Genomic DNA, 24,352 nt, shown 5'->3' with positions numbered 1-24,352 from the left:
ATTTTTTTTCTACATCCATGTTGCATCCATATCTGAACTTTGTGTCAGTTTTTAACATCCATGTTGCATCAGTTTCTAACCGAGCCAACATTCACTGATCACTCTGTCTCTCGGCAATAGATCAGATGACACCTGACACATAGACAGATGACACATAGACTTCAATGGATGTCTTGGGTCAATGAAAATGAACCTGAAAAGGACATGCTGTGAAGAGAAACGGACTGGATGCAGTAACATGAACATGAATCCACAGGAAATACCTGATACTAATACCATGACAAAAACGGCCATGTCCATGCTTCCAAAAACTCCAGATTATCGGAACATACGCAAGTACATGTGATGGTCATCTTATTTGTTCCTTGGATGGTCGGTTCTAACGTTCCCTTTACTTTCCCGCTTCATATTACATTCTTTCACTCATTTTTTATATGTATATATACATCTAAAAGGTCCTATCAATAGGTATGTAATAACTTATCTCCAGTATCTCAGACCCCCATAGAACAAAAATTCATCCTGTGTGGCTAAATAGAGAAAAAAATTCAGATTTTGAAGAAATGAGTTCACCACTGCCCATGGACAAGAATGGCACTGACAAACCTTTTATCTCATCTTAGACAACCCTTTCAAGTAGGATTAAAGGAACTCTAAAGCTAGGAATGAACATAAAAGTGAAGAAGGAATAGAGTTGCCCTCCCATTTTCTACATGAGTCTGAAAAGGTCTCGTAAAAATCCTTCTGCGAACAAAGGAGGAAATGTCTAACTTCATTGGAGACCGATCGAGGGGAAGGGCTCAGCCAAGGGGCAGGACTTAAAGGGGTTTTGGGGACATGAATTGATGACCTATCCTAGGTCATCAATTAAAGATTGGCAGGGATCTGATAACCAGTTGAAGAGACTGAACTATTTGGATGAGGGCTGACCGTGTATATAGCAGAGGAACCTCTGAAGATAGATGGACCCCAGTCGGTGGCAGGAACGCATTAAACCACGTTAAATCGGCAGGAACGTCCAGTGTAAAAAGAAGAGAGGCAGTGGGCGCGCTGGTCCAAGTGTAAAATACATTAACACACAACGCGTTTCGGGAACACTTGAAAAAGGGACCTGATCCCGAAACGCGTCGTATGTTAATAAAGCATTTTACATTTGGACCGGCGCGCCCACTACCTCTCTTCTTTTTATATTGATCTTACAGGGGTTGTGCAGGATATTTTATTACTGCAGCAGGAGGCGGGGGAAGGTGAATAATAAAAAAAAACTGTCCGGTCTCATGGCACCCTGGGGAATTTCTGGCGGCCTCAAGAATGTAAGTGACGTCCTGTGTCCTTTCCTTAGGACAGTGGCCTCAGCAGTCACGTATGTCAGTGGCCCATGGGACTAGACAGTGGCCTGGGACATCGGAGCACCAAGACTGATGTGTATGTTTTTTATTTTGTTTTACCTTTCTTGACCTATTTTTCCTGGGCAACTCTTTTAAGTGTATGGGGACTTGTACAGATCCATCACAGTCTTAATCTCTAATGTTTCAAATGCAAGAAAAATGCAATTTAAAGAGCCAGTTTTTTGTTATATAACAAGTGTTTTTGAATTATTTTTTCTAATTAGTATCTGTACATTCCTATGGTAAAGACGCCATACCGAGCACCAAATGCCACATCCTAAACACTTGTGACTTTGATGTATCACCTGGCTACAGGGATTGAGGCCAAAAGACACACCTTGCACAAAAACAGATATTTCTCCCTTTAAATACATCATTTACAGGGTCACTACAATTAGCAATGCAGAATGTTAATTCGGGATTTTTAAAGATATCCAACAAATCAAAGGGGTTGCTCAGAACTAGAATACCAATGGCTGCTTTCTTCCAGATGAATTTATTTAGCTTCTTCTGGATCAACACATCAGGGAAACGAACCTTGACCTACACATTGACTCTGCCGCAAGGTATACTCCAGTCTTAATGGTTACATAGTAAGGAGATCTCAAAAACATTGGTAGGTCCATATGTGAAGGCACCTTCAGTCTCACCTGCTTTGCTGGTGGTAGCCCAAAATGGCTGGCAAAGAGCCAGTTAGAAAGGAGTAAATGGTGCACTTACCATATCGTCTACTGGTCCTCCATGCTCTGACGGCATAATGTAGAACCCCATCCATCCAGACCAAGAACCAGCTTATACAAAATCCTAACAAGAGTCCCAGCATCAGGTCAATCTCCTGCTTAGTTACATTGTCAGTGACAAAGTAATTCTCTGATGAGTCCACCACTGACTGGTCTCCGTCGTACGGGATGACATAGTGAACGTGGTACCTGAGAAAATGGTTGTGGTGACAAAGAAAAGGCCATAGTTAGAACAGTATGGATACAAGGTAACAAGTCTTATCAATCAATACAATGGGAAAAATTTGGTAAGAAAGGTTGAATGGATTTCCCATGGAAGACTTCTACGACGTGTCATTTAGAGGTGTCTTATGGGTCATGTTGGGGTTCGAAATTGGGACCTCAACTGAAGCCAAGAACTTTGGTTCTACGAGAAGGATGATCGGATATAGCCAATGCCAAAATCAATAGGAAAAGTCATCAGATCATAAAAGTCTTGTGAGAAATCCCATCGAACCCTTTAGCTACTTACCTAATGGAAGATAACACTCATATGTAGTAAGGTATGGGGGTAGCTCAGGACAACTAGAATGGAAAGAGTAAAGCGTACAACATGCTAATAACACCGATATTAACTTATAGAACTTATGATTTTTTGGTAGCTCCCGATGATTATTATGGCACAAGGGCCTTTTACGCCCAAGGACATACTTATCTGTAGTTCTCTGCTCAGTGGGGCTTTCCTCTTCTTCTTTGGAGTTTACAATTTTTCTATTTTGTCATAGTTTCTGACCCAAATTCAATATACAAGTGGGCAGGGTTAATTAAGAGGGGCGTGGTCAGAAAATCTTAGACTCATAATTTCCAAATCTAAGGCCTGGTTCACATCTGTGTTCGGTATTCCGTTCGGGGAGTCTCTGGAACGGAATACCCAATGCATTGGCAAGCAGTGAGCTTATGAAAGCACATGGACCCTATAAACTATAATGGGGCCCGTGTGTTTTCTGCACGGTGTTCGCGCATGGAACTACCTTCATGTCCCCATAACTCGTGCGGACTCCGCGCAGAAAGTACACGGACCCCATTATAGTCTATGTGTCCGTGTGCTTTTAGTGCTCACCACTTGTCAATTCGTTCGGTATTCTGTTCCCATGCGGGCTCCCCGAACGGAATACCGAAGACAGATGTGAACTGACATGTGAACTGACATACTCATTCGCATACATGGAGCCTATAAGGCCCTAGGCACACGACCAAGTGTGCTGCCCCATAGGGCGGCCGAGTTATGCAGCAGAATGTTCTCGGATGACGGCATGATATCCGGGTGACATCAAGTGTCTCATGTGATGTACTCACCTCTATGGGGGCTTCTGATCCGTTCTGTTCTGATGACACAGAGCAAGATAGGAGGTCTCTAACAGACCCTTCATATACTGCAATCTCTCCATTACCCTACCTGTATGTGGGTCTGACCTCCTATTAATGAACCAGAAGGCTCAGGATGAACATAGCACATAGGTGAATACAAACATGGCTATTGCCGATATGGCCTCCAAGAACGGATTCAAAGTATTTTTTAACCATTTCACTACCGAGGACCTATTTGTTCCCTATTAGGCTAAATACAATAAAAACTGTTCCTTTCTGTTATTTTGATTGCGGTCAATTATGAGATTTCTTTCCACATAATCTTAGCGCTGCGCCAATGAAAAAGGGAAATCCCAGATTCATCACTGGGATTTCCTATGCAATAGAATCTCCCTGTTACAGCTCCCCCTAGTGGTAGACAACATGTGTACATGACATCCAGGTCTATTATACAACAACAAAGAGTTAAAAGAAGTATATCATTCAGGTTAGGTATCGGTATCCTGAGTCCTAAAGAGAAATGGGACAGGGTGTAAACCCATGAGAGGAGTGGGCCCGGTCAGAGATCTGTAATGGGGTGCCTATGTACCTTGTGCCATTTAGAATAGTATAGTATATGTGTCAGGGGGACCCTTTGGCCCTCTTAGTGTCCCGGTCCTGGTGATGGCTACCTCTGCACCCCTGGGCCCAGGCGAAGAGGAGACAGAGGTCTCAAGCCAGCGTGGCCCTTTGGTCCCCTTACATTCTTGCCCTCACTTGGGGGAAGTTTTGCTATGGGGCTCCCTCTCCTTTATGTGCACCGTGTGCTCCTTATATCTATAATACATCTTTATTACACAGACTATTACTATTACAGCCTTCAATCCCGTCCCAATGGCCCGAACTAATAGCATCATATATCTATCGTATGGCCCCTGAAATTGTGTCCATATTACATCTACATCAATACTATTGAGCCATTGCATTAGATTACCATGTGTATGGGGTTATTATATGGTCACTGTATGTTTGTAGTCAGGCAGTATAATATAAAATAGATTAGTATGAGGATATGACCTCCATAGATATAGCCCTGATCTCAGAATCATCCAGTCCGTCTGGGATGACATGAAGAAATAGATGGATTGGAGGAAGCCTACATCCACAGAAGATCTGGGTTTAGTTCTCCATGATGGCGGGAACAACCTCCCTGCCAAAAACTGTCTGCAAGTACCGAGAAGATTTGTTGCAGTGTATATACTGCTGAAAACATATACGCCCTAGGACAGAGCAAATTTGCACGGAGAGGTTTGTAGCAATGCCATTGGGAACAAGACGAGAGAAGACATCTTGTATTGTCTCATAGACTTGTTGCGTAGTGGAAATTATTTGGGAGGGCAACTTTAATTTTTGCTAATAACTTATACTTGACAACCTTTATTATTTTAGCATAAGGACACAATGAGACAAGATTGTTATCTGTTTTTGCTGGACTTCCCCTTTAAGAGTGCCAGTGTGCCCCTTATTTCATGACCTGGGGTGCTATCGCATTGTCTGTAGGTATTTGGCTATAGAGAAGGTCTCGGCTTCCTTTGCAGTCAGTCGTACTCGTGTCTCTCTGCAGTTGCTCAGCAGGGGATTAATGGCACAGAGTGCTGCAACCATCGCTGCAACCTCACCGACACAATGCAGCAAGAACTCTGCACAGGTAGCGAGGGTTCTGCGGAGATAGCAGGGCTGCGGCTGTCAATCACACCGGGATTAGTATTAGGTCTTGGCAGAAATGCTGGAAACATACAAATGTTGTCTGTAAACAAAGAGCTGCACGGCTGAGCACATCCTCAAGCAGACACCATTTACCAATGACTTAATGTCACACACCTGCACAGGCAGAGCCGCTGCTTAACTAGAGACTAGGAAAGCAGAGCTGGAGCACACAGCGGGCCGACAGATTGCAGACATGGAGATGCTACACTGGCAAGAATCCTTCAAGTAGCGGAAGCAGGTGTTCAATCCACAGCCTGTTGTGAATGCACCCTCTCCGAGATATTAGACGTGGTCCAGTAACTGCAAGTGCTGAAGACAGAGAACCCGTATACTGAGGAACAAGCGCTCCGCACAAGGCACTCACTATGGGAGCTGCAAGCCATAAACCTTACTGGTAGGGAGTGTTATTAAAGGGGGTGTCCAGTGTCAGAGAATAAAGGTTATGCTATATCTAATGAAATGTTCTACAATGTTCCAATATTCTTTCTGTATCAATTTCTAGATCTTTGCTTGATGTTGTTCATCCTGCTTACTCCAGTGGATAGAAATCAGTCCATGGTTGCATGATATACAGTCCATGGTCATGGGATATACAGTCCTGAGTCATGTGATATACAGTCCATGATCACATGACATATAGTCCATGGTTATGTGATATACAGTCCATACAGTCTGTATATCACAGTCCATACAGTCTGTATATCACATGACCATGGACTGTATATCACATGACAATGGACTGTATATCACATGACCATGTACTGTATATCACATGACCATGTACTGTATATCACATGACCACAGACCGTGTATCACATGACCATGGACTGTATATCACATGACCATGGACTGTATATCACATGACCACAGAATGTATATCACATGACCACAGACCGTGTATCACATGACCATGGACTGTATATCACATGACCATGGACTGTATATCACATGACCACAGAATGTATATCACATAACCATGAACTGTATATCACATGACCACAGACCGTGTATCACATGACCATGGACTATATATCATATGACCATGGACTGTATATCACATGACCATGGACTGTATATCACATAACCACAGACCGTGTATCACATGACCATGGACTGTATATCACATGACCATGGACTGTATATCACATGACCACGGACTGTATATCACATGACCATGAACTGTATATCACATGACCACAGACCGTGTATCACATGACCATGGACTATATATCATATGACCATGGACTGTATATCATATGACCATGTACTGTATATCACATGACTATGGACTGTATATTACATAACCATGGACTGTATATCATATGACCATGGACTGTATATCATATGACTATGGACTGATTTTTTTTATCCACTGACAGTTGGCAGAAATCTAGAAAACCATTAGGAATTAATACAGAAAGTATATTGGAAAATTATACAACTTTGTATTACAAACAATAACATTTTTTTGCTGTAACTGGACATCCCCTTTAAGGCAAGGTCTAATCAATGTCAGACTGACAGCCCATCCTCCATGTATATACAGTCCTATGAAAAAGTTTGGGCACCCCTATTAATCTTAATCATTTTTTGTTCTAAATATTTTGGTGTTTGCAACAGCCATTTCAGTTTGATATATCTAATAACTGATGGACACAGTAATATTTCAGGATTGAAATGAGGTTTATTGTACTAACAGAAAATGTGCAATATGCATTAAATCAAAATTTGACCGGTGCAAAAGTATGGGCACCCTTATCATTTTATTGATTTGAATTCCCCTAACTACTTTTTACTGACTTACTGAAGCACAAAATTGGTTTGTAACCTCAGTGAGCTTTGAACTTCATAGCCAGATGTATCCAATCATAAGAAAAGGTATTTAAGGTGGCCAATTGCAAGTTGATCTCCTATTTGAATCTCCTCTGAAGAGTGGCATCATGGGCTACTCAAAACAACTCTCAAATGATCTGAAAACAAAGATTGTTCAACATAGTTGTTCAGGGGAAGGATACAAAAAGTTGTCTCAGAGATTTAACCTGTCAGTTTCCACTGTGAGGAACATAGTAAGGAAATGGAAGACCACAGGGACAGTTCTTGTTAAGCCCAGAAGTGGCAGGCCAAGAAAAATATCAGAAAGGCAGAGAAGAAGAATGGTGAGAACAGTCAAGGACAATCCACAGACCACCTCCAAAGAGCTGCAGCATCATCTTGCTGCAGATGGTGTCACTGTGCATCAGTCAGCAATACAGCGCACTTTGCACAAATAGAAGCTGTATGGGAGAGTGATGAGAAAGAAGCCGTTTCTGCACGTACGCCACAAATAGAGTTGCCTGAGGTATGAAAAAGCACATTTGGACAAGGCAGCTTCATTTTGGAAACAAAAATTGAGTTGTTTGGTTATAAAAAAAGGTGTTATGCATGGCGTCCAAAAAGAAACAGCATTCCAAGAAAAACACATGCTACCCACTGTAAAATTTGGTGGAGGTTCCATCATGCTTTGGGGCTGTGTGGCCAATGCCGGCACCGGGAATCTTGTTAAAGTTGAGAGTCGCATGGATTCCACTCAGTATCAGCAGATTCTTGAGAATAATGTTCAAGAATCAGTGACGAAGTTGAAGTTACGCCGGGGATGGATATTTCAGCAAGACAATGATCCAAAACACCGCTCCAAATCCTCAGGCATTCATGCAGAGGAACAATTACAATGTTCTGGAATGGCCATCCCAGTCCCCAGACCTGAATATCATTGAACATCTGTGGGATGATTTGAAGCGGGCTGTCCATGCTCGGCGACCATCTAACTTAACTGAACTTGAATTGTTTGTCCAAAATACCTTCATCCAGGATCCAGGAACTGATTAAAAGCTACAGGAAGCGACTAGAGGCTGTTATCTTTGCAAAAGGAGGATGTACTAAATATTAATGTCACTTTTCTGTTGAGGTGCCCATACTTTTGCACCGGTCAAATTTTGGTTTAATGCATATTGCACATTTTCTGTTAGTACAATAAACCTCATTTCAATCCTGAAATATTACTGTGTCCATCAGTTATTAGATATACCAAACTGAAATGGCTGTTATAAACACCAAAATATTTAGAACTAAAAATGATTAAGATTAATAGGGGTGCCCAAACTTTTTCATAGGACTGTATGTCTTGTGCATGTCCATGTAGGACATATCACCTATATGAGCTATTAATCTATAATATTAGTAAATCATCCCTTAAACAGAATGTGTCACTAATTATTTTATTACATTAATAAAATCAGATGAAATATATATATATATATATATATATATATATATATATATATATATATATTTTTTTTTCTAATCTGTTCTTATTTTCTGAGTGTAGATTTTCTTTAAATCTATTTATTCTATCTCTAGGATTATGAGGCCATTACAGAATTGGGCAGTGTCTATCATTAGGCTTTCTGGTCAGAGTGAAAATTGCAGGATAAAGTACTTTTTTATAATGAAATTGATTTTTTCTTGTTTTTAAAATGTAGAATATAACAATTTGGTTTACAATGTAGGTCATATTCTGGTGGCACACTTATTTTAAGAAATAGCCCATAGTGTTGAGTGACTGCTATAAAGTTGCAGGATCTATTTATTGCTATCTTCTGCTGAATCTCTCTATGCAGAAATATATGGGTCAATCTTGGAATTCTGCCTTAGATAACACACAGCAGATTTTAAATGCACAGTGTGAACATACCTTAGGGAAACTAACCCTGCATTCACATGACCGGGTTTAACCCATGAAATTTGGTCCATTTGTCAACTTTAGTGGCATGAAAATAGTATTTTGTAGGACAGAATGATATTGTGTACTCATAAATAGATTTTGTGGCACAAGATGAATTCTGTACTCACAAAATACATTACGTCCCAAAATGATTTTTGTGCGTTCTCTTTAAGCGGTTTACCTTTGAAACGCGCAGACCCTATAGACCATAATTGGGTCCATGTGGTTTCGCTAGGTTTCACATGCATATAAGTTTCTGTTTGGGGAGTCCGCTTGGGAAACCTGAACACAGATGTGAACTGGGTCTTATATGCTCTATGTACTCTCACTAGTAGGATTAGGGAGGGTTCACACTACTGTTGGATGTCCATTAGGATAGGGACCATTAAAGCAAAAAAATGGACAATAACAGACACTATTTAATGGATTAGTTAAAAAAAAACGGCCTTGTTCACATCTGCGTCGGTAATCCATTCAGGGAGTCCTCATGGGGCCCCTCCCCTGAACGGACTACCTAACGCATTAGCAAGCGGTGTGCAGTGAAAGCACATGGACCTCACAGACTATAATGGGGTCCATGTGCTTTCCGCGCAATGTCTGCACGAGTCATGCAGACAGAAAAGTAGATCATGGACTACTTTTCTGTCCACATGTTGTATGCGGAGAGCACACGGACCCCATTATAGTCTATAAGGTCTGTGTGCTTTCACTGCACACCGCTTGCCAATGCGTTCGGTGGTCCATTCAGGAGGTCCCCGTGCCGACTCCCCCAAACGGATTACCAACGCAGATGTGAACGAGGCCTGAGCGTTCATTAGCGTCCTTTATTATACTGTCTATTTTATTAGGGTTTTTTGTTCTACTTTTTGAGCATGCACAATAAAAACAGAAAGTAATAATGGACAGAATGACGGACAATCGTCCATTATCATCCATCATATATCCGCTAGCCATAGGCATTAAAGAGGTTCATTTTTTTTTAAATATTAGGTCCTGTTTTGACGGCAGTCCCCACCACACTGTGACGTCCCGTGTCCCTTTCCTTGGCCCTCTGATTGGCCTCAGTGGTCACGTGCGGTGGGGACACCAGAAGAAAACCCCGAAGCAGCAGGACTGGACTATGCTGGGAGCCAACGGAGCAGCAGGGACAGGTGAATATAGGGTTTTTTCCACTTCCCACGGCCTGACATAATTTTTTTTATTTTTTTATCCTGGACTTTTAACTTCCATCATATGTCCGTTATTTTGAACGGGCGCTACTGACAATGGTAATGTGAACGCCCCCTAAGTCACATATTATGTAGCATTAATATTTGTGTGTGTATGACAGTGTACTAATCCCTATTCTAGCTGGATTATTTCTTAAAAAAGGGAGCGGAACCTTCTATATACACAGTCCAGCCTACTTTTGACGTCAATGTGTAATTTAACCAATCGCTTCAGCCATCTGGGTACACTCATCATTGTGGAAGGCACGATGGATCAACACAAGTATGCATCTATCCTTGTGGACCATGTTCACCCCTACATGCGAATAGTTTTTCCTCAGGATGATGGCAACTACCAGCAGGACAATACGACGTGTCATAAAGCTCGCAGTGTACGTGTGTGGTTCGAGGAGCACCAGGATGAGTTTACCGTACTCCCTTGGCCAGCAATTCCCCGGACTTGAACCCATTTGAGAATCTGTGGGACCACCTCGATCGGGTTGTTCGCGCTATGGATGCTCAACTGCGTAACCTAGCGCAGCTGGCCACGGCACTGGAGTCGGCATGGCTCAACATCCCAGTGACCATCATCACAACATCCCCTCTCTTCCTGCACGTCTCACAGCGGTCCGCTCTGCCAAAGGTGGTTATTCTGGATTTTGACAGGTGGTCGCATTAATGTGATAGGACTGTGTAAAGAAAAGTTTGTCCTGAATAGACATAAGACCTCAATACGACCCTGTAGGACACCCCATATTTTGTTTGTAGAAATGTGTTCAGGGCAGGGCCGCTTTAAACATGGGGCAACCTGAGGAGGGCATGATACGGTGGGGGGCAGCCGGGAAGCAGGGACATGAATTTGTGGGGGCAACCTGGACATTATAAGGGTCATATCGTTTGGGGCCACTAGGGAGCCATCATACTGTGTGAGAGCCACTAAGGGGCATTATACTATGTCGGAGCCATTGTATACTTCGTGCAGGTCAGGTATTTCTAGGTGGTGGTGATGGAGGCCCCAGTTATGAAATCTTTGCGCAGAGCCCACCAATGTGTTAATATGGCCTTGGTGCAGGAGCAATGAGAGCTTTGCAAAGACCACAGACCAGTGCTGAGCAAATGTACACCGGGCCCCAATACTATCTATGTCTCCAAAGAGATATTATCATGTCCCTGCCTGCAGTATGGCAGTGCTATCCTTAGAGAGGACAATGCTACAGACGGTAATACATAATGTAATTGTAAAGGGACAGACAGTCCCATAGCTGCATAGGAGGCCGGCTACTTCTAGACACCAAACTAAAGACGATCGCTCCACGGGAAAGCAGAAATGAGAGCTTGTAGCTAAACCCCAGAGCGACTGAATGATACTAGAAACTATCTGGGATTCAGTGTAATAAAGGAGATGTTATAAAGTGGAAGAGCTCTTAAAGACAATGGCTTTTGTATGTGTTTGCTGATGCAAATAGGGCTCTGTTCACACCGTGGCATATGTTTGACATGGGCATTTACCGCGGATCACCAAACTTATTATTTACACTGGTACACCTGCCTATCATAGGAACGTATATCCTGCCTATAGGGGGCATGCTACTGACATTGACTTCCATTGTAAAGTGATTGTATACAGAATTACACTCATGTTCTGCCTAAGGCATTATTGACACGTTCGCAATGTATGTATGCTGTATGTGGACAGGTTATGAAGCAGGGACACTACATGTATGAGAAGATAACCCGACCACAATAAGGACATCATGGCTGGTTATCAGGAGGACACTACATGTATGAGAAGATAACCCGACCACAATAAGGACATCATGGCTGGTTATCAGGAGGGGACACTACATGTATGAGAAGATAACCCGGCCACAATAAGGACATCATGGCTGGTTATCAGGAGGACACTACATGTATGAGAAGATAACCTGGACACAATAAGGACATCATGGCTGGTTATCAGGAGGACACTACATGTATGAGAAGATAACCCAGACACAATAAGGACATCATGGCTGGTTATCAGGAGGACACTACATGTATGAGAAGATAACCCGACCACAATAAGGACATCATGGCTGGTTATCAGGAGGACACTACATGTATGAGAAGATAACCCGACCACAATAAGGACATCATGGCTGGTTATCAGGAGGACACTACATATATCAGATGATAACCTGACCACAATAAGGACATCATGGCTGGTTATCAGGAGGACACTACATATATCAGATGATAACCTGACCACAATAAGGACATCATGGCTGGTTATCAGGAGGACACTACATGTATCAGAAGATAACCCGACCACAATAAGGACATCATGGCTGGTTATCAGGGAGACACTACATGTATGAGAAGATAACCCGGCCACAATAAGGACATCATGGCTGGTTATCAGGAGGACACTACATATATCAGATGATAACCTGACCACAATAAGGACATCATGGCTGGTTATCAGGAGGACACTACATGTATCAGAAGATAACCCGACCACAATAAGGACATCATGGCTGGTTATCAGGGAGACACTACATGTATGAGAAGATAACCCGGCCACAATAAGGACATCATGGCTGGTTATCAGGAGGGGACACTACATGTATGAGAAGATAACCTGACCACAATAAGGACATCATGGCTGGTTATCAGGAGGACACTACATGTATGAGAAGACAACCTGACCACAATAAGGACATCATGGCCGAGATTTTGGATTAGTACTCTGCAGAGAAGATGCTGAGGACACCACATCACCCTTGTTTGGAGAGACGGTGGCCCTTTATGGCCTATCCTGTGAGTATCCTATAAATGACTAGGCTAGGACATGGGGTAAGTCTAGCAAAAAGCAAGTATAGAAGAAACCTGAGGTCTGTAAGTATAACATCAGCTCTGCAGGCACGGCTGCGTTACGTGCAAAGCTAGAATCAATACATGGCCTCCAGGTATAAGAATCTCTGCAATACCAAGACCAATGTCATCCTCTACTCGACATGGACCATATGCAGAGGGAAAGTGTCCAATCTGTGTCCTGTCCTTTATCCATCTCCCATGCAGCAACATTGTGGTTGAAGAGTTAACAGATATGGGGACCAGAATACTCATTGTGAGACTCGTATGGCCTGATGTCAGGAAGTCATTGCATAGTATTATGACCCATAGTGGCCCCTGCACAAAGTATTATGACCCATAGTGGCCCCTGCACAAAGTATTATGCCCCATAATGGCCCCTGCACACAGTATTATGCCCCATAATGGCCCCTGCACACAGTATTATGTCCCATAGTGGCCCCTGCACACAGTATTATGTCCCATAGTGGCCCCTGCACACAGTATTATGTCCCATAGTGGCCCCTGCACACAGTATTATGTCCCTCAGTGGCCCCTGCACACAGTATTATGCCCCATAGTGGCCCCTGCACACAGTATTATGCCTCAGAGTGGCCCCTGCACAGAGTATTATGCCCCATAGTGGCCCCTGCACACAGTGTTATGCCCCATAGTGGCCCCTGCACAGAGTACTATGCCCCATAGTGGCCCCTGCACACAGTATTATGCCCCATAGTGGCTCCTGCACACAGTATTATCCCCCATATTGGCCCCTGCACACAGTATTATGCCCCATAGTGGCTCCTGCACACAGTGTTATGCCCCATAGTGGCCCTTGCACACAGTATTATGTCCCATAGTGGCCTCGTCACACAGTATTACTCCCCCATAGTGGCCCTTGCACACAGTATTATGCCCCATAATGGCCTCGTCACACAGTATTATTCCCCCATAGTGACCCCTGCACACAGTATTATCCCCCATAGTGGCCCCTGCACACAGTATTATGTCCCATAGTGTCCCCTGCACACAGTATTATACCCCATAGTGGCCCCTGCACACAGTATTATGCCCCATAGTGGCCCCTGCATAAAGTATTATGCCCCATAGTGGCTCCTGTACACAGAATTATGCCCCATAGTGGCCCTTGCACACAGTATTATGCCCCATAATGGCCTCGTCACACAGTATTATGCCCCAAAGTGACCCCTGCACACAGTATTATGCCCCATTGTGGACCAACCATGAACAATTATTCTTTTCAGACCCCAGAGTATAATGATCAGAGACCCGGGGGAGAATACAAACATAAAAAACACTATTACTTACCTCTCCCTGGCTCTGCCACACTCCCAACAGATCTCTTCAATGTTGGACCAGACGTCACCTGACCCAAATCGGTGTCCCGACGCATAATGACGCTGGCTTGGGTCGCAAGACGTTTGTAACGTCACCAAACTGGCCTGAAGCCTGCCAGAGTCCAGGAAAGGTAAGTTACAGTGTTTTTTATGCTTCCTCACCTCCCATGGGCCTCCGATCATTATACTGGGGGTCTGAAAAGATCCAATCCTGTTCACAGCCACATCCGCAACCCGGTAAGAAATGTAATGGAATTGAAGTTTAGCCACAACTGTCACTAAAGGCATTGCAAGACACAGACTCCTTGGACAAATGCTGGACCCATTATTGTTATACCTATCCCTTGTTCTGATCTGTTTAACCCTTTAACTCTCTCCACCTTCTATTGCATTGCACTGAGTATATAGTGAATGTTCAGTTCCATAATAGAATGGCATTGAGCTGTAGCAAACACAGTAGTGGTGGCTGCTATATGTTATTAGGGTAGCAGCTGTACTATAGAACTGGGGCCTGATAGCTGCAGGGGTCCGAATTCTGCAACTTAATCCCTCAGATGTCATTATGAATAGCGATCATGACATCTGGCCAGGGGCGTAACTTGAGGGGGTGCAGAGGGTGCAGTTGCACTGGGCCCAGGAGACTTAGGAGGCCCATAAGCACTGGTATCAGTATTGAGATCGCAGCTTCCATCTGGCCCATAAGCCAAGGAGACCCCCAGATTACCCCTAACCACACTAAGGTGGATTTAAACTCCTTAGCACCCGTAACCATCACTATCAAGAATTCGTGTAGGGATAAGGTAGGGGCCCTGGACAAAAGATTGCATCGGGGCCCACAAGACTTTAGTTACGCAACTACATCTGGTCTCTAATGTCATCCCCTCAAGGTCCCACAATCTTGAGGGATTGAGCTGATCAACAGTCTCCTGTTCCTACTACCCATAGGGATCCTATGTATAATATACTGTAATAGTAGTGCAGTACGTTGTACAGAGGATCAAGTTATTAAAAAGAAAAAAAAAAATCACTTCAAATAACAGTACAGTGAAGGCTATAAAAATGCAAAAAAAAACAGCAATAAAAAGTGCTTGAAACTCTATACTATACTAAAAAACCGTACCAATAAAAACTACAACCTGCCGTACAAAAAAAGCATTTACATAACTGTGTAAAAAAAAATAAACTTAAATAAAAGTTATGAACATCAGAATACGGCAAAATAATTTATTTTTGAAAAAATGACGTATATATATTTATATTAAAAGCGGCAAACCATATAAAGCGTAATAAAAGGAATATTGTATACAGTACTTACTGTAATTGTAATGACTCACCAGACAAAGTTGCTGGGTCATTTCTAATGCAGAGCGGATGCCGTAAAACGAAATGCAGTAAATAAGGATAGAATTGTATATAGTCTCATATGAACCCCCAGAAACTTCACTAAAAGCTAATCAAAACATTATATGTACCCCAAAAGGGTTCCAACTAAAAGAACATCTTGTCACACAAAGAAAAATCCCTCATATGGCTATGTTGGCAAAAAAAAAATAAAAAGTTATACATTTTGGAAGGTAAAGATGGAAAATGTGAAGAAAGTTGCTAAGCCTTAATGTCTAAACTACCCCGTGTCCTTAAAGGGTTAAAAAACGGAGATATATGGATAGATGATAGATAGATAGATAGATAGATAGATAGATAGATAGATAGATGATAGACAGACAGATAGATAGAAGGATAAATAATAGATATGAAATACACAGATACTAATTCTGAGTTAAAGATTGATATAAGAGGGAGAGATGATAGATAGATAGATAGATAGATAGATAGATAGATAGATAGATAGATAGATAGGAGATAGATAGATAGATCGATAGATAGGAGATAGATAGATAGATAGATAGATAGATAGATAGATAGATAGATAGGAGATAGATAGATAGATAGATAGATAGATAGATAGATAAGAGATAGATAGATAGATAGATAGATAGATAGATAGAAGATAGATAGATAGATAGATAGATAGATAGATAGATAAGAGATAGATAGATAGATAGATAGATAGATAGATAGATAGGAGATAGATAGATCGATAGATAGGAGATAGATAGATAGATAGATAGATAGATAGATAGGAGATAGATAGATAAGAGATAGATAGATAGATAGATAGATAGATAGATAGAAGATAGATAGATAGATAGATAGATAGATAGATAGAATATAGATAGATAGATACGATAGATAGGAGATAGATAGATAGATAGATAGATAGAATATAGATAGATAGATAGATAGATAGATAAGAGATAGATAGATAGATAGATAGATAGATAGATAGATAGATAGATAGATAGATAGATAGATAGGATAGACAGACAGACAGATAGACAGGAGATAGATTAGATAGATAGAATATAGATAGATAGATAGATAGATAGATAGATAGAAGATAGATAGATAGATAGATAGATAGATAGATAGATAGATACGATAGATAGGAGATAGATAGATAGATAGATAGATAGATAGATAGATAGATGATAGATAGATAGATACGATAGATAGGAGATAGATAGATAGATAGATAGATAGATAGATAGATGATAGATAGATAGATAGATAGATAGATAGATAGATAGATAGATAGGAAATAGATAGATGTCCACATTACACATTTTAAATAGGTGGGGATTAAGCCATCCCCATACGAGTTAATATCTTAGAATTCCGCCAATCCCTTGGATGTGTCTTCTGGCTTTCCCTCGAGCACCTCTGGAGGTCCCGCACTACTCTACGCATTTCCTCTCAGCTATTTGCAGCGGTTTGGACCGTATTGAAGGTCTCGGGGTCAATACTACAACTGTTTTCTTGTGACTATTTCCCATATTAAAGAATTTTGCTAATTTTAAGCATAAGTCTGACATACGGCCACTTGTATGTTTGTCTCATTCCTTGTCAGTGACCTTGAAGTATACAGCCGGGCAGTCTTCTGTCTTGGAGGTAGTCATAACACTCAGCAATGCTAATGACATAGATGAATGTGAGTAGGAACCTGCGCAGCCTTCAGACATCTATTGATCTGATATTTAAATACTATAAAGCTTCGACTTGCTTTTAATGTATATTTTCCCCTGGAGATCTGGCTCTGTTTGTGGCTGAACCCTCTAACCTCATGAATGTATGTACTAGATTCACTATTAGAAGGAACAATGACTTGGTGGTTAAGTCCCTCAGAAACAGAAAGACATAAAACACCATCTGGAAGCAAAAGGTTAATTCCTTGGGGCTGAATAATTCTGAAAGACAGCACTGAAAATAAATGAACAAAACATAGCAGTGGATTTACAGTGCCGGGCCCTATAGGCGTCGGGCGCATCACCTACGGAACATTAAAGGGGATGTCTCATGAAAGGTCTCAATGCAGAGGCCTTCACGGAATGGGAGGGGCAATGTGGATGGCAAGTGGACTTTTAAAGAGACGTGGCCTATAAGGGGTTAAGTTTTATTCTGATCTGTTTCAATGGAGATGTATAGGACATGCTGCATAATCCTCGGACTGTATACTCATGCATATGGCCTGCTTGAGATCCCCACTATTAACCATTGCCATTAACAAAGAGTAGACCCAGCTCTGCCCATTTTATTGAATGGACAGGATGCAATACTACATTTGCCCTGTAGCGGCCACTGCATGATAAATATACGGCTGCTAGTCTGCTGAACTCTACTTACAAAGATGATATATTCATTAGACAAGATTTTTAACCCCTTCTCATCATCCATTGTATTTATACAGGAGAAGGCAAAAGTAAGTGAATGGAGAAGGCTCAGGAGCTGACCATGGCTCATAAACGGGAGCATCCAAGATCAGAAATTACTCCCTTTAAGCCCTCAAGTGTAGTGGTCAATAGCAACTGTGGTTAGACAGAGGTAGGGAGTCTGTCCTAGATCACCCCACGTCTGTGGTTAGATAGAGGTAGGGAGTCTGTCCTCGATCATCCCATGTCTGTGGTTAGACAGAGGAAGGGAGTCTGTCCTAGATCACCCCACGTCTGTGGTTAGATAGAGGTAGGGAGTCTGTCCTCGATCAACCCATGTCTGTGGTTAGACAGAGGTAGGGAGTCTGTCCTAGATCACCCCACGTCTGTGGTTAGATAGAGGTAGGGAGTCTGTCCTCGATCAACCCATGTCTGTGGTTAGACAGAGGTAGGGAGTCTGTCCTAGATCACCCCACGTCTGTGGTTAGATAGAGATAGGGAGTCTGTCCTCGATCACCCCACATCTGTGGTTAGATAGAGGTAGGGAGTCTATCATTGATCACCCCACGTTTCTGGTTAGACAGAGGTAGGGAGCCTGTCCTAAATCACCCCACGTCTGTGGTTAGATAGAGGTAGGGAGTCTGTCCTCGATCACCCCACGTCTCTGGTTAGATAGAGGTAGGGAGTCTGTCCTCAATCATCCCACGTCTCTGGTTAGATAGAGGTAGGGAGTCTGTCCTCAATCACCCCACGTCTCTGGTCTGGTTAGATAAAGGTAGGGATTCTGTCCTCAATCACCCCACGTCTCTGGTCCGGTTAGATAAAGGTAGGGATTCTGTCCTCAATTACCCCATGTCTCTGGTTAGATAGAGGTAGGGAGTCTGCCCTCGATCACCCCACATCTGTGGTTAGATAGAGGTATGGAGTCTATCATTGATCACCCCACGTTTCTGGTTAGACAGAGGTAGGGAGCCTGTCCTCAATCACCCCACGTCTGTGGTTAGATAGAGGTAGGGAGTCTGTCCTCAATCACCCCACGTCTCTGGTTAGATAGAGGTAGGGAGTCTGTCCTCAATCATCCCACGTCTCTGGTTAGATAGAGGTAGGGAGTCTGTCCTCAATCACCCCACGTCTCTGGTTAGATAGAGGTAGGTAGTCTGTCCTCGATCACCCCACGTCTCTGGTTAGATAGAGGTAGGGAGTCTGTCCTCAATCACCCCACGTCTCTGGTTAGATAGAGGTAGGGAGTCTGTCCTCAATCATCCCACGTCTCTGGTTAGATAGAGGTAGGGAGTCTGTCCTCAATCACCCCACGTCTCTGGTTAGATAGAGGTAGGTAGTCTGTCCTCGATCACCCCACATCTCTGGTTAGATAGAGGTATGGAGTCTGTCCGCAATCACCCCATGTCTATGATTAGATAGCGGTAGGGAGTCTGTCCTCGATCACCCCACGTCTGTGGTTAGATAGAGGTAGGGAGTCTGTCCTCAATCACCCCATGTCTCTGGTTAGATAGAGGTAGGGAGTCTGTCCTCAATCACCCCACGTCTCTGGTCTGGTTAGATAAACGTAGGGATTCTGTCCTCAATCACCCCACGTCTCTGGTCTGATTAGATAAAGGTAGGGATTCTGTCCTCAATTACCCCACGTCTCTGGTTAGATAGAGGTAGGGAGTCTGTCCTCAATCATCCCACGTCTCTGGTTAGATAGAGGTAGGGAGTCTGTCCTCAATCACCCCACGTCTCTGGTCTGGTTAGATAAAGGTAGGGATTCTGTCCTCAATCACCCCACGTCTCTGGTCTGGTTAGATAAAGGTAGGGATTCTGTCCTCAATTACCCCACGTCTCTGGTTAGATAGAGGTAGGGAGTCTGTCCTCGATCACCCCACATCTGTGGTTAGATAGAGGTATGGAGTCTATCATTGATCACCCCACGTTTCTGGTTAGACAGAGGTAGGGAGCCTGTCCTACATCACCCCACGTCTGTGGTTAGATAGAGGTAGGGAGTCTGTCCTCGATCACCCCACGTCTCTGGTTAGATAGAGGTAGGGAGTCTGTCCTCAATCATCCCACGTCTCTGGTTAGATAGAGGTAGGGAGTCTGTCCTCAATCACCCCACGTCTCTGGTCTGGTTAGATAAAGGTAGGGATTCTGTCCTCAATCACCCCACGTCTCTGGTTAGATAGAGGTAGGGAGTCTGTCCGCAATCACCCCATGTCTATGATTAGATAGAGGTAGGGAGTCTGTCCTCGATCACCCCACGTCTGTGGTTAGATAGAGGTAGGGAGTCTGTCCTTGATCACCCCACGTCTGTGGTTAGACAGAGGTAGGGAGTCTGTCCTCAATCACCCCACGTCTCTGGTTAGATAGAGGTAGGGAGTCTGTCCTCAATCACCCCACGTCTCTGGTTAGATAGAGGTAGGGAGTCTGTGCTCAATCACCCCACGTCTCTGGTTAGATAGAGGTAGGGAGTCTGTCCTCAATCACCGCACGTCTCTGGTTAGATAGAGGTAGGGAGTCTGTCCTCAATCATCCCACGTCTCTGGTTAGATAGAGGTAGGGAGTCTGTCCTCAATCACCCCATGTCTCTGGTTAGATAGAGGTAGGGAGTCTGTCCTCGATCACCCCACGTCTCTGGTTAGATAGAGGTAGGGAGTCTGTCCTCGATCGCCCCACAACAAAATCACATAGAGCTAAATGGTGGCCTTGGCTGTCATGAGCCCAGTAAGTCCTGTTAGCACTCCCATTAGACCCTGCCAGAAGCATAATACACAGCAAATAAAAAGCATTGTAGTATATTGTAGAAGCGATCAGCTGTTTAATCCCCCTAAAGAACTATAAAAAAGGGGGGAAAATAGTTTAATAAAGCTTATAAAGAACAAAAAGTTAAAATACCCCTCTGTTTTAGTCAGTACAATGAAAAAATAAACCATTGGCATTGCCAGGTCTGGAAATGTCCGGACCATAACATTATAATATTATTTACTGAATCTGGGATGGTGCGCACTGTAACAAAAATACATCACAGTGCCAGATATGCTGTTTTTTGGGGACAACTTGCCTTCCCCCCCAAAGGTCCCCCCTAAAGTACCTCTGTGTCCTCCATGTGAATGAAGCGCCAGCACTCTATTCACATCTATGAGACTTGCAGAGATTGGAGTCCCAGAAGGTTCTTTGTGTAGAGGATATGACAAATGACAAAACCCCTTTAGGCTAAGGCCCCACAGCTAAATCACAAGGCGGAAAAACTGCGATGGCGGCGCATTACAGTTACAGAAAGTCCAGAAACTAGGGAAACCGCCGACGTTTCCGTAAGTATAATTGATATGGTGCGATTTCCAAAATAGCTATGGTTTTGGAAATCGCAACTTATCCTCTGCGTATATTTTTCCACAATGTGTTGATGGGATTTGCTAGATTCTCAAACCCCTTGTAGTGACTGCAAGTGACATAAGACACAACATAAATAGCCAGGGTCACACCTGCCTTGAGGTAACAGCCTCAGGCGGCGCCTCCTGGCCCAATCTGCCAGCTATCTATTGGTTTATTCCAATAGGTAGTAGCTGATATTTTACTTACCGATCCCCGCTCATGTCCGGCCCGGCAGACATGACAGGAGCGAGGTTGGTTGTGTAAAATATTGGGGCTACCTGTTGGAATAATCAAATAGGTAATGGGCATATTTTTGCGGCACCAGGGGGCGTGATAGTAAAAAAAAAAAAAAAAAAAGAAGTTATAACTACCTGTCCAGGGGGCCCCTGGCATCCTCTTCTGGCGTCTTCCGTCACACGCCAGGGTCTCTGATGAGGCCTGTGATAGGACTTCATTGTTCATATGGGGTGCGCCAATCATCGTGGATGCCCCACGTGACCACTAAGGTCCAATCACAAGCCTCAGCAGTGATCCTACCCCCTGCGGCATTTGATTTCAGATGGTAGCATGATACTGTATTAAAGCTGTGCCGTGATTGGTCGCCAAAGACGGAAATTTGTCCAGCAGTTTCGTGATTTTGTCCCATGATCGTGTTTACTTGATTTACGTTGAATATCATCTTTGCTGCAAGTTATTCTAGTGTCACCGGAGTCATATAGACACGGTCGCCCAAATGCCCCCTGATGTTCATAGCACGGCCCTACCCCCAGACCCTCTATAGCCAAGTCACTGGAGGCCATGGATAAAGGAAACACTAAAATAGGTAAAATCTATCGCTATTATTGAAGAGCCCAGGAGGTAGGTGACCCCATTACACTGACCCCAATGGTAACTAAAGGGAGTCTATCATCAGAACCCGACATATCAACTCAGCCCCAAAAAGCTACTTCACTTTGCTGCATTTGCACTATGAGGGCACTTAACCTTACCCCTAATTCCCATGAAACTCGGTTCATGTGTTCGCCAGATTTATTGGCCTGAGCATCATGGTGGGAGCCGGACCCCTCGCTCTATGGTTTTCTATGCTGATAGTAGTCCCTGCTCCCCAGTATTGTCCTTACAGTAGCATGGAGTGGCAACCATTTTTTTTCACAATCAAACCGCTGGTGATAAAATAAGCTCCTGCACTAGGAGGACGCAGGTAGGTATCAGGGCGGGTACCCTAACATTTTATTAGTTTTTATTTTTCAGCCTATTCCTCACACAGGGGCATTGGCTACCATATATACAATGGCCATGACGTTGTGCCAGATTCATCCTACAATGACGGGCAAACCCTAATTCCGTCAGATTGAGTTCCCTCAACATTGCCATAATTGTTGCCACCAGAATACGGCAAACATAATGTCTAAAGTAACACAACCATTGGTGAAACCGATAACACTGCTGAGGTATCATCACAAAAAGTATCTACAACAGGGGTAAAACTACTGGGAGAGCTGCTATGGGGCCTATAACTAAGGGGGGCCATGTACACTAAGAACCTGGGGGAAATTACTCAGAACTAGGAGTGACAGGAGGTGATACTTTACTGGGATATGATGATGTCTACAGGTGACATCGTTATGATAATTTTCTTCATATGCTGTGATGTCACAGTGTACACAGTGATCTTTTTATGTATGCATTATCTCATCACTGTATGTATTATCGGCACTGTGATATCACTGTGTGTATTATCCCTGTACTGTGACATCACTGTGTGTATTATCCCTGTACTGTGACATCACTGTATGTATTATCGGCACTGTGACATCACTGTGTGTATTATCCCTGTACTGTGACATCACTGTGTGTATTATCTGCACTGTGATATCACTGTGTGTATTATCTGCACTGTGACATCACTGTGTGTATTATCCTGTACTGTGACATCACTGTGTATATTATCCCTGTACTGTGACATCACTGTGTGTATTATCCCTGTACTGTGACATCACTGTGTGTATTATCCTGTACTGTGACATCACTGTGTGTATTATCCTGTACTGTGACATCACTGTGTGTATTATCCCTGTACTGTGACATCACTATGTGTATTATCCCTGTACTGTGACATCACTATGTGTATTATCCCTGTACTGTGACATCACTGTGTGTATTATCTCTATACTGTGACATCACTGTGTGTATTATCCCTGTACTGTGACATCACTGTGTGTATTATCCCTGTACTGTGACATCACTGTGTGTATTATCCCTGTACTGTGACATCACTGTGTGTATTATCTCTGTACTGTGACATCACTGTGTGTATTATCTCTGTACTGTGACATCACTGTGTGTATTATCTCTGTACTGTGACATCACTGTGTGTATTATCCCTGTACTGTGACATCACTGTGTGTATTATCCCTGTACTGTGACATCACTGTGTGTATTATCCCTGTACTGTGACATCACTGTGTGTATTATCCCTGTACTGTGACATCACTGTGTATATTATCTCTGTACTGTGACATCACTGTGTATATTATCTCTGTACTGTGACATCACTGTGTGTATTATCCCTGTACTGTGACATCACTGTGTGTATTATCTCTGTACTGTGACATCACTGTGTGTATTATCCCTGTACTGTGACATCACTGTGTGTATTATCTCTGTACTGTGACATCACTGTGTATATTATCCCTGTACTGTGACATCACTGTGTGTATTATCTCTGTACTGTGACATCACTGTGTGTATTATCTCTGTACTGTGACATCACTGTGTATATTATCCCTGTACTGTGACATCACTGTGTGTATTATCTCTGTACTGTGACATCACTG

General features: G+C 43.1%; 1 protein-coding gene across 2 annotated transcripts in view; it reads right to left on the bottom strand.

Annotated features, from left to right (window-relative positions):
* TMEM240 (transmembrane protein 240) overlaps positions 1-24,352 on the bottom strand; it is a 72,369-nt gene that overhangs the window by 21,798 nt on the left and 26,219 nt on the right. For both annotated transcript variants that reach the window (XM_075277674.1, XM_075277673.1), the window contains exon 3: positions 2,109-2,317. In XM_075277674.1, the coding sequence (XP_075133775.1) occupies positions 2,109-2,317 (209 nt within the window). The remainder of the gene's footprint in view (positions 1-2,108; positions 2,318-24,352) is intronic.

This window comes from Leptodactylus fuscus, chromosome 6, assembly GCF_031893055.1.
Source record: "Leptodactylus fuscus isolate aLepFus1 chromosome 6, aLepFus1.hap2, whole genome shotgun sequence".
NCBI lineage: Eukaryota > Metazoa > Chordata > Amphibia > Anura > Leptodactylidae > Leptodactylus > Leptodactylus fuscus.
This window is presented reverse-complemented; position numbering and strand designations above follow the sequence as displayed.